This window comes from Dendronephthya gigantea, unplaced genomic scaffold (genome assembly GCF_004324835.1).
Source record: "Dendronephthya gigantea isolate DGI-Jeju-01 unplaced genomic scaffold, DenGig_1.0 000067F, whole genome shotgun sequence".
Taxonomy (NCBI): domain Eukaryota; kingdom Metazoa; phylum Cnidaria; class Anthozoa; order Malacalcyonacea; family Nephtheidae; genus Dendronephthya; species Dendronephthya gigantea.
The window spans coordinates 548,440-560,188 of NW_021163077.1; the positions used below are offsets into that span (position 1 = coordinate 548,440).

Genomic DNA, 11,749 nt, shown 5'->3' on the forward strand with positions numbered 1-11,749 from the left:
TTACAGTGAGGCGAGCCTTGCATATTTTCAATTCATTCCGAACATAGCAAGTTTATCCACAAGCAAGGCTAACTGCTCATATTAATTGAAAATTTTATCAAGCGACATAAAGAGGAGGTATAAACACATTATATTTTGATGAAATTGGTGGAAATTTTAAGCAGGATCGCCTTGGAATTTCAAGATTTTTTCGCCAGTCAGTCAGGCGCGCTATTGAAATTAAGTGGCTCGCTATATGGCCAGTAAAGTCTTAGTTGTAAATCTAATATGAATGATTCACATTTTTCTCATTTTTTTAGACCCAGCTTCCGGATTGTGGTGCTACAGTGTAGCGAATAATTGTACAACAAAATATAGGTTATAATTTGAGACATTTTGAGAATAATACAAGTTGCAAAGCGAATTTTCCCCATGAATTCTGACGGCTTAGATATGTCGAATTCGGAGGACAAAGCAAAATCTCCTGAAGATATGGCTAATGATGCCGAAGGAGTTTGGTCCCCTGACATTGAGCAAAGCTTTCAAGAAGCTCTAGCGATTTATCCACCATGTGGCAGGAGGAAAATTATATTGTCTGACGAAGGGAAAATGTATGGTAGGTATCAATGAGTCTTGTTCGTCTTCGTTGTTGCCTCGTTGTCTTCTATACTGACTGGAAATATCCTGTGATTATTCACGAAATATGTTGGAGTGTTTCTACAATAGTTTGCCGTTGTTAAATGCAATTTTACACAACAGGAATGGGTTGAAAATCTCGTTTATCTAGGATATTGAATATCCACTTGGCCTTTGATCACGTTGTCTCTGCAACGGCTTCGTGCCAGAAGCAACCATATTGCAAGGACTATATATAACTTTGTGCCTTTCATCGAACATATTCATTATATTCATTCCTCCGTTTGCCTTAAGTAAACTCAGCCCTAGGTATCATTCTATTCCTTTTGATATGAAAGCTTTGTTATCCTTTATTTTTTCCTGTGATCGGATCGTCTGTACGTTAACAAAATGACTCCTTGACACATTGGAATACTTGCATGTTATGCCGAACATTGTCATTGTTTTCGCCCCATTTCTGCGTAGATGAATGCAAATATAAAGAATATAAAAAAAATCTGCATGAACTGTATTTTTTACTGACATGCAACGTGGAAAATATGCCAAATCTTTAACGTAGAACCAAACCAACTTTCAACAATGGCTGTTTGATGTGACTAGCGGAAGTTGAAATGTGTTTAGATTTTTTAACTAGTTTTAAACACGTAGAATGCATTACAAACATTCCTAGAGTATGAAAATATTTCGAATTTCAAAGCACATTCATTTCTACATCGTTACGCTGGCACGTAGAGCTAATAATCTTGAGTATTTCGCTGTTACTTTGACTATTCCCAAAGGCCATAGAAAAACAATGCGTTGCTGTTTTGCCTTTGGTCTTTTGACCAAATCTGTCGACTGTAGCGTGTACAGGTAGAACATTTCAGAAAGCCAAGTCGTGCTAAATAACGTTGTTTGCTGTGACTTGAAGATATTTAAAACTTTAAATGATCGTAACTCATTTTCTAATCATATATTACTGCCTAAGAATTCCCTTTTAAACGCCAGGTCATACAAATTGCATGCAATGGCGGGCAATTTATATCAATTTATGTTTTCAAATTCTTGTAGGCACATATGTCTCTTTGATCTTACACTGTGATTAGGACATTATTGTAATGCTATTTGACTTATTTCATTTGCCTTCGATACTAGTTTTAAATCATTATAAATGTTTTCAATGATCGTTTAAAGTGATTTTGAATAGCATATCAAATACTGACAAAGTGGCTTCACACAGAAGCCGGTATTGCAGAAAAAAAGTTCGGTGTAAAAATACATTAAACAAAATCAAAAGCTGAATGACATATAATGCACTGGAATTGTTCTTCGACATAGGCGATAAATTGCTATATATCGTGACATATTTTTACACCTAATAAGTGCATTTTAGCCTTGGCTGTATTTGTATATCTTAATCCCATTGATTGTTTTAACCAAGAGATTTATATGTGGTTTCCCGCAAACAATTGTTGTAGAACTAACCAACTTTTAGTGTTGGAAGTCGGTATTTAATAAAGATGTTCATCTGAAATAGCAATTAATTTGTAGCAATTCAATATTAACTGTCACAAGTGGTGCTATGTAAGAGTGGTTTATTTCCTTTCAATAATAGTGTTATCAGGATTAAATTAACTGAAGTTATAGGAAGGTAGATAGCAAGGTTTTAGGTATGAGTGTTTTTACAAAATGCTAGCCTGAACTATTGTTTGAAAAAATATATCCTAGAATTTGGGTCTCTGAAATAGTATTTTCTGCATTCTTAGAATACATTTTTATAAAAAAAGCTTTTCCAGAAAATAATTAATAGGGAAATTTGTGGTAAATGTGGAAATTTTCTTTAACAAATTTTGTTTAAAGTTTGTATTAGTAATGATCAGTTAGCATAGCATGTGAATACATAACAAAAGAATGCAAGATCCCAAACACCAAAAAGCAGATGAAAAACATTTAGATGGCAAACTTTGTCAGTTGCCGGCTTCTGATGGTACCCAGGCAATATTGATGAAACCCATGAAACTATTAAAATATATATATTGAAACTATTAAACCATGTATGTTGAAACTATTAAAAAACCACAATTAGAGAGAGTTTTACCAAATGGCCTTAACAATAAAAATTTGCCTGTTCATTTTCTAGGTCGAAATGAACTAATTGCTCGATACATTAAGCTGAGAACTGGGAAAACCAGGACTAGAAAACAGGTAAATGTGTCGCAAAAACAAAGATAGTAGAAACTGTTCAAATTGTCATGTGTTCCTTATAATGTCTGACAATGTTACCTTCATTAATTAATAATCTTTAAGACATCTGGGGCCAGTTGTTTGAAGCCTGTTTAGTTTAAACAGTGGATAAGTCCAAATTAGATAACACTCTTACAACTCTCTTGAATGAGTCAACTTGAATATTATGCACTGAATATGTAGTTGTAAACAGTATCTTTGTATTATGGTTAAAAATATTTAGTTTGCATGTTGAATAAAACGACAAACTTGCTTTCCATTTTGATCTTAACCACCATTTAAGCTAAAAGGGCTTGATACAACCAGCCCCTGTTACATTAGAGTAGAGAATTACATTTGTCATATATATGTCTTTAGGTATCGAGTCATATTCAAGTATTGGCAAGAAAGAAAGCTCGTGAAATTCAATCAAAACTGAAGGTAGTAAGTATTTTTTGTGTAGTAAGTATGCATATTTTGTTCATGGTTTTATAGAAGTAACTGTTTTAAAATTTATGTCACAACACATGGTACCCAAGGTATATGTTAAAGGGAACACTTTCTTTTCATAGGACCAAGCTGCAAGAGACAAAGCACTACAAACTATGGCTTCAATGTCCTCTGCACAAATTGTTTCTGCCTCAGTTCTGCATAACAAAAACCCTGCACCTTCAAATAATTACAATGATCATTACAGCAATCCTCATCCAGGGCATCCATTACCTGCCCTGCCTAGTACTCAGGTAATCCTTCAACAATTTAATTCAATTTATTGAGTCTTGGAAATTATGTGTATGCATATGTATACATATACAAACACATGTACATAAACACATATATAAAATATATATAAATAGAATAGTTCCAGATGTCACCAGAATACCTAGTTCCAGATAAAATACAAGTTTCAATAGCACAAAAGGATTAAAGATTATAATTTAGAAGAGTAGGACTATTAATTAAACTTTCCTATTAAAAAGTTTGAAACTTAAAGTTTGACTATTGAAATTTTAGTACTGGAACAACCAAGCTACCCAACCAGGAAGTACTCCTACATCATTTGGAGGTCTTCCAACAACACATACAAGGACATTATTTGGTGGAAGTCCAGGGCCAGGGCCGTCTACAGCATTGGTACCCAGTGTCAGTTCGCCAAATGACGAAATGGTAGGTAACCAGTGTATATATTTATTGTTGAATGTTATTGCACTGAATATTTGAAAGTCTAAACAGCAATTTTTGCATGCTAGCAAAAGTACATTTGGTAATATTTCTGGTGTTATATTCTAGAGATCAGCCTACCCAGGTGGCAACCAATTAACAATGAGCGGAAACTCAAACTGGTCAAACAGAAACATGGTAGGTGGAACATTATCAATATGTTTTTACTGATCACATGCGACCAGTTCAAAAATTTATGTATCCAATCATGGGTTAGCCGATGTGTGTGATTATTGTTATGTACAAAGGAATACAGTATTATCATTTATGTTATTATTTCTATTTCAATTTTATAGCCATTGCGTCTTATTGATTTCCAAGCATTTGTGGAACAGACTGGTGTAAAAGCAGACTCGGTATGAATACCTGATTGTTGGTTTATTATAATATCATAATCATAATCCATTGACTTGCAGCTCTTCCAGATGCGATGAATCTTGGTATGTGTAGTTTATCAATCATCCCACAAACACTGTAATAAAAATTTTTGTTTTATCATTTAGTATCACAAGCATCTATTTGTCCATCTTGGACCAAATGTGAACTTCCAAGATTCGATCTTAGAGGCTGTGGATATTCGACAAATATACGATAAATTCCCTGAGAAAAAGGGAGGTTTACGAGAACTTTATGAAAAGGGTCCACAATCTGTATTCTTCTTGGTCAAATTTTGGGTGAGTTGAACGGTGAAGAATTGACCGAATAGTTCCCAACAAGAAATTTGTTTGATTTGAATTAATGGTAAATGCTGATTGTTCCTTAATTTTTAGGCTGATCTTAATACGAATGTAAAAGATGAATCGGGGTCGTTTTATGGTGTTTCCAGCACGTAAGTAACAATACCGAATACAATTTCGACTAGTCACCAGATAAAATTTTAGAACCATACCTTGAACATTTTATGAGCGAAATTCCACCATATAACCAACCTCCAGCAACCAGTGGTTTGAGAATATGATCCCTTCATTTCTGTAGGTACGAATCCAGTGAAAACATGACAATTACGTGTTCAACGAAAGTCTGTTCTTTTGGAAAGCAAGTCGTCGAAAAAGTTGAGGTGAGTACTTGTACCCATAAAGTACCAGTTTGCTCCAGGGTAGTTTTGTCCGTGCGTCACGGACCGCAATGTGAAACTGGACTTAGGCTACTTGGGTGAGCATGAATCCTGATTGGTTATTTTTATTGATGGCCTTCAAACGGTTAAGTGTCACTGGGCAACAGATGTCCAAGAATACCCTGTAAACTCAAGAGTGTAGGTTGATCTACAAACCTGGTGATCTGGGCCAACTGCCTGGATTGTCATTGACACAACTCATAAATTGCTTTTCATTTCAGACGGAATACGCGCATTTTGAAAACGGACGTTTCGTGTACAGAATACATCGATCACCCATGTGTGAATACATGATTAATTTTATTCACAAACTCAAACAACTTCCAGAGAAATACATGATGAACAGCGTGTTGGAAAACTTTACCATTTTACAGGTGGGTCAGTCAGAAACTGCGCTTGAGTCATTAGGTATCGCATTCCCTGCTGGGTTGCACCATACTATAAGAAATGTACACTGATCCTTACACCGTGTTCCCAAAATTTGTGCAATCAACTCGCCAGAGTAATGGTGTAGTAATATACACGATGTGTTTGTTGGGTATGGGTATGCGCAATTGATCTCGACCACAATTGGTTTATACGAGGGTTTGGTTCAAAATAGACAAACATATTCTTTATAATGTCATGCATGTACATTTGGTTGGAATAATATTGATAGAAAACTACTTACGTCAAGCAGATCGTTTGTCCATTTGAGGTGCCATTTTTGAGTTTCGCAACATCCTGATAACAATTTGACAAAACGATCTGCAAATAATGAATAGGAATTTTGTTGTTTGCAATCACACGACTTCATGATATAGGTCAGTGGTTGCGTTTGCATTTATTTCATGAATTTTATATGTTGTCATTGTAGACCGTGACAAACAGGGACACACAGGATACTCTACTATGCCTTTCTTACGTGTTTGAAGTCTCCACGAGTGAACATGGCGCTCAACATCACCTGTACAGACTGGTCAAAGACTAAAGTCCTGGGCAATCGGAGTATAACTGGGAGTAAGACAGGGAGTAGAGAGCAAGAAATATACCCAATATACGGAAGTGCTGTGCGCCTTCCGTGATGACGCTATGTAACCATGGAAACAAGATTTTTGTTTATATAAATACTAAGTATACACATGCGTTCATAGAGCAAAGCTTAAAGCTATCGATCATATGCAATGACGTCATAACTGCTCCATAGTTATGACGTCATTGTGCACTACATAATCGGGTTTCAGATGGTGATCGATTAGAGTCCACTTGATAGTTAAAAACATCCCGCGATTTTTTACTTCCTGCAGTACATATATTAAAATCAACCTCGTTCCCAGGAATATTGCCTTGAAAAGGGAAGTGTCCTGGAAGTTGATATCTATCAATTGACCACAGTGGTTGACCATCATCTAAAGCTCTTCGTATGCTGAATAGCTCAACTCGCCTATATACCCTCATTTCGCGTGTGATTTGCATGTGCTGCGCGCATGTTCAATAGAAACGAACATATTTCCAAGTAAGGAAGGATAAAAGACATGTATCAGTAGATATTAATCAGCAGTCAGGTGACATTTATATAGTATTAGCCGTAATTTATAGCGGGGCAGTGATTACTAATTAGTCTTACTGAACCAAATATGTAGTTTTATACATATCCCATTTTTCACGTCGTAATAATGCCCCCACCCCTCCCCGAGCAATACTTCGGAGCATACTGTGATACTGCACTGCGATTCACGAGACTAGAATGTTGCCCAGTGTTTGCAGAATGAAAATTATGATGTTTAGACGTCGTGACCACGTCTTTTGTTCAAACATCATTCTTACAACAAACAGTGCGACTTCGCAGTGCGCACGTTAAGATTTCTAGATACTGTGTTGATGTACAAGTTGTGTATATATTTACCATGAATTTGCGCTGAATGTTCATATATAATATTTGTATGATAAACGTAACTCAATAGCGCGATGAACGATGAATTTTTTTTATAATAAATGTTTATATAGATACACAATGTACTATGATTATATATAGGATGAATTAGTAACATTTTTACTTGAAATTTTTAAAATATATTATTGTTCATAAATATTGCCGTTTTATTTTCCAAGCGTGTACTGTTGTACTTCCTCGATTCAGGACACTTTGAATACCATAGATTAAAAAAATAGCGTTTGCCCCGAATTCATGAAAAGATTTACCCATTGGGTTAACCCAGGGTTAAGCTAAACGGCTTTTGAACAACCGGCCCCTCGTCTTTAGCAACTAAATGTTAATTAGCATATTTACAAATAGAAACACATAACGATAATAAAAGATAGTAATGATTATTGATTACTAAAGCGAATCAAATTGAATTTCTATTCTGCTCCAACTTAATCAAGTGTCAGACCTTTTTGTATTTGTAATAGCCGGCCAGAGGCTATCGATAAATTGATACATTGATTACATTCAATGAACAACTATAAGGTAAAATTTGAACGCTTCAACTTGCGTAGAACAATTACGGCTTAATTGCAATTGCATACATATTTAGTGCACGAGCTCTGACATAATTATATTAGAGGCTGCGCTTATATAATACCCGGTCTAAATCCATATCCACCGCCCTTTATATGTAAGCGCTCTGATTAATATAATGGCATCTGCTTGTTGCTTATTGCGCTGCGAGGAACAGCATTGATCTAAAATGGCTGCCTTAAATTTGTGTTGCATTTTAACAGTCTTTGAAATGCTCGGCTTGCAATGCCATTTTTTTCAACTAACACAGTTGGAATTTTCAAACGGCAAACTCTAGGTTTTAAAGCAACTTTGGTAGAAATATTTGAGGAATATAAAAAGGGGCTGATTAATTAACACTGAATTATTTCGCGTTAACATTCAGTCGATGAATTTCTAGGCTTATTCCAGCTGTGAGCTCAGAAGCTTTGACAGTGTCAACCGGGTCTGACAAACGTGCCTTTTCCCCATACAACTCGTGAGAGTTCTATGGACTATTGTTTTTTATTGTCTCAACCAATCATCATCACGCATGTCCTACGTCGTGATAACCCGATCACAATGGATGTATATAGTTTTAACAAGACAACAAGATCTCAGTTGAAAAATAAAAAGATTCGATTATAAGTGTGGCGCACACAGTATTTCAGGAAGCTTCTATTAGGCCTTTAGGCCATCAAGCCCTTGGCTTTGTTGTATTCCTACTATCCTAATTATTTCCCGACAACCTAAGTAGACGTTTTTTACCATTAATTGGGGTCTATTACATGTGTTTTGAAAAGAAAAACTGCACAAAATTTGCTCAATTTAAACCGGCAATCCATCGTTTTTTTTTCCCATTAATGTATAACCACTGCCTCAGAGTTTATTTTATCAGTGTATTTGAATAATATTTTCAGGATTGTTCTCAGTGAATCGGCAAAAAGGCCCTGGGTACGAGAGTGGACGAGCGTCTGGTTTTATGCAACTGGCGTTTATGTATGGCCTGAATGGGCATTTTAAAGAAACCATTCCAAAGCATTTCTTGAAACCCCGAAAGTGGTCATTGAAATAAATTTTCATGAAACCATTTGACAACTTAGGGACGAAGCATAGACATCTATGGACCAAAACGTAATGCATGCATGGATGCTTGTAATGCAAGATGCTTTGTCGGAAAGATTCGTTACCGCTTACGGTGGATCAAACGCTAAGGCAGTGCACTTGGCAGTGCACTTGGACCGGCTAAAAACTACCAATAATGCATCAACAACTTGACTTAATAGGAACGTGGTCGGATTCTCATGTAGGCTATTACAAATTGCTAACAAAGTTGTTAACTAGACAACTCGTTGGCACGTCGTAAATGACAACCGTGAAAAAGCAATGTGATAATAAATGAAAACATATCGTTGTAAAAACCTGTTTGCTACACTGACTCAGACTCAGTGACAAGGCGGTTTCAAACACAATTCATTGAATGAAGAAATTGGTCGAGCGACATGCGCGTGCATCCGGATTCCATCCCAGTTTTGTGAGGTTCGGCGGTTTTCTGGTAAGAATACATACATGTTTCCTAAAGATGTTTCTTATTGCTATTGCTAACGACCGGACGAACTAACCGTTGCTAACCGTTTCTGAATTGTTTTTCACTCATTTCACGTTGTGTACTCATAATAACAGCAGTCGTTATCTTGTACCAGCATGTTGCCATATTCGAGAACGCGATTTAAATTAAGATAATATCACCGGATGATACAACCATTTTATCTCGTTTCGTTTCATTTTTTGTTAAGTATTGATAACCTTGATCAAAATCGAGAAGACATAACATAACGATGCCCCAAATCATAAAGCATTGCTTAATAACATTTAAAATCTGATATTATTAAATACATCATAAACAGGTGCACCGACTAGAAGTCCCTATAGATTTCGACTTAGTATATTTAAATGATTTACCCTATAATTGTGTGTACGACTTTGAAATTTCTTTTTAGATTTGTATAGAAATTTAAGGTAGCTAAAAAGTTATCCACTAGGTATTTACGTTTTTAATTTCCTTTCTAAAAACTTCCACGTTCTCAGCGTGAACCACTAGATGAAAATTAAGGCAATATATTCTACCCACAACATTATTTGTTCTTGATTGTTTCTTAACCGACACAAAGAAAAATTAATTTCTAATTTTCTATTTATTTTTTTTATTTGTAGATTTCCACTACTTGTCTTAACACACAGATCCACCAATCCAAAAACCATGTTTTGGCAGATATATTATGAATGTGACGTTTTACCTCACATTTGAAATATAGAAAGGCTCCGTTTTTGATCTTATCTATAATAGAAACAAGTGCGAGATAAGAATTAATTGCAACTAAAGAGACGATATATAACGGAGTGCAACATTGAAGAAAATCACAAGATCGCCGAAGCCGAACAGTAAGAAACGTAACTTACGTTAAAAAGAATATCTTAAAATGCGCTCTATTTCGCTAATTGTAACATTTCTAGCTGTTCTGCTCTTTACCGTACATGACGCTGATAGTTTGCTGGTTGTTTTTGATAAAACGGGAAAAAATGGAAAACGAGGAATTTCAAAGGTATCTAAGACTATCAATACTCCACAAGCAAGAGAAGACCGTTTAAAGAAATATTCTAGATTGTACAAGGTAATAATAATAATAACAAGACGCCTGTTCAGACGTTAACTCCGGCGTGCCGTGCACGTGCCAGTCTTGAAACCGCGCATCGGGAAATTAGCCAAAGCTGAGCCACAACTCTTGGGAGACAAAACTGTGACGTGGTGGATAAATACGGTCACATACACATTTCAAATACTAGTATATTTCACGCCAATACACGATACACACACGCGACGACGAAAATAAATAATAAAAAAAAAAAAAAACCAAGGCGAATTTTCACTCATGCACGCCGGAGTAATAATACATCAGTATAATGTAACCAAGGAGAAGCGCGAAATGTGGTAAATGACAACTGCCTAACATAAATAAAAGCATTTCTCGACGTTTCGACCCGTGTAACGGCGTTGTCATGTCAGAGAGTTACCTCTCTGGTTTTAGGCAGTTGTTATGCCACATTTACAGTTTGTATGAAAAGGAAACGCAAACTTGGGCATGTTATCGCGCTTACAATATTCAAGTTATTTTTCACCCACATAATCTGATAGTCATAAAGGTCATGATTTTAAGAATCCAATGGCACATCCTATGTGTCGGCACCATTGAGGACCGTTCATTATGACACGGGTGGGAGTTAAAAAAATGACGATGAAAAAATATCACCCCACCACATCGCATACGAACCGTTGACAGAATGGGAGCCCGAAGAATACCATGCAGAGTTTTGGAATTGACAGTGTGACATAATGTTCCCATGTTAGTAAGGACGGTGCCCAGCTTAGGGGGGGGGGACAGGGGGACAGTTGCCCCTACACTCAGAAAAAGTTCCAAGTAAAGGATCTCTACTATTCTGAACAGGGGGAGGGTCAGTGATGTTAAGTGAAATACGTTTGAAGATGCTCGGATTGGGGTTAGGGACCTGATTTGGTTGTATCATTGTATTGTTGTAGGCAAATTTAGTGAAATTGTTCTATTTTCCTCCGTAGTATATAAAGCAACGGCTAGCTGAAGCAGAGAGACCAGAAATTCCAATACAGTATGAAGAATGAAAATGTCCACGAAAAACTAAAATACAATACAACATACACAAATATATATATAGTAACGAAAATTGAAATGTATCAGATTCATTATCGAGAATAAACTACTGTCACAATTCGACTACCTTTATCAGTGTAGAAAACCTATACATAACATATGATTTTCAAGAATTTGATATAGTTCAGCTGAAGGAAACATTAACTTGAGCTTATATGAGAATGAGAATGACTATTACACTTGTAGAGAAATTAAAATTTCAAGACTCAAGAGGGAATTAGCTAGTATGTTGTTCTAGTGGATGAAAAGAAGACCACAAACATGGTTTGTCAACAACGTCTTGCAACTTAATGTTGTAAACTATTCACGTTGTTGTACATTAATCAGTACAGCCCAATTTTCATCAACCGGGACAACATCTGCGTTTAGCGTTGAAATAAGTAGTTATCAGTAAGC

At 36.0% G+C, this 11,749-nt stretch overlaps 1 protein-coding gene and 1 long non-coding RNA gene across 4 annotated transcripts; both read left to right on the forward strand.

Moving 5' to 3' along the window:
• Nucleotides 1–7,223, forward strand: LOC114530989 (transcriptional enhancer factor TEF-1-like). Of its 2 annotated transcripts, none has more exons than XM_028552617.1 (13): nt 1–117; nt 300–595; nt 2,735–2,799; nt 3,196–3,261; nt 3,390–3,560; nt 3,832–3,984; nt 4,108–4,176; nt 4,335–4,394; nt 4,542–4,712; nt 4,809–4,867; nt 5,014–5,095; nt 5,374–5,526; nt 6,009–7,223. In XM_028552617.1, the coding sequence occupies exons 2-13, from the start codon at nt 412–414 to the stop codon at nt 6,120–6,122; spliced, it is 1,347 nt and encodes a 448-aa protein (XP_028408418.1). In that variant the 5' UTR covers nt 1–117; nt 300–411; the 3' UTR covers nt 6,123–7,223. The 2 variants fall into 2 exon arrangements, with proteins under 2 accessions (XP_028408418.1, XP_028408419.1); XM_028552618.1 differs by having other exon boundaries at nt 3,196–3,258.
• A 2,279-nt stretch (nt 7,224–9,502) lies between these two features.
• LOC114530992 lies at nt 9,503–11,416 on the forward strand. 2 transcript variants are annotated; one of them, XR_003687806.1, is made up of 3 exons: nt 9,503–9,652; nt 9,825–10,282; nt 11,242–11,416. It is a non-coding gene; the product is annotated as an uncharacterized LOC114530992 (long non-coding RNA). The 2 variants fall into 2 exon arrangements; XR_003687805.1 differs by lacking the exon at nt 9,503–9,652 and having other exon boundaries at nt 9,763–10,282.
• Nucleotides 11,417–11,749: the final 333 nt, after the last annotated feature.

What these genes read in the sequence shown, in the direction of transcription:
- LOC114530989 (XM_028552617.1), top strand. Translation starts at nt 412, where the DNA reads ATGAATTCTGACGGCTTAGATATGTCGAATTCGGAGGACAAAGCAAAA. An exon ending in ACTGGTCAAACAGAAACATG is followed by an intron (nt 4,177 to 4,334) that starts GTAGGTGGAACA and finishes TCAATTTTATAG; the next exon opens with CCATTGCGTCTTATTGATTT. An exon ending in AAAACTTTACCATTTTACAG is followed by an intron (nt 5,527 to 6,008) that starts GTGGGTCAGTCA and finishes TTGTCATTGTAG; the next exon opens with ACCGTGACAAACAGGGACAC.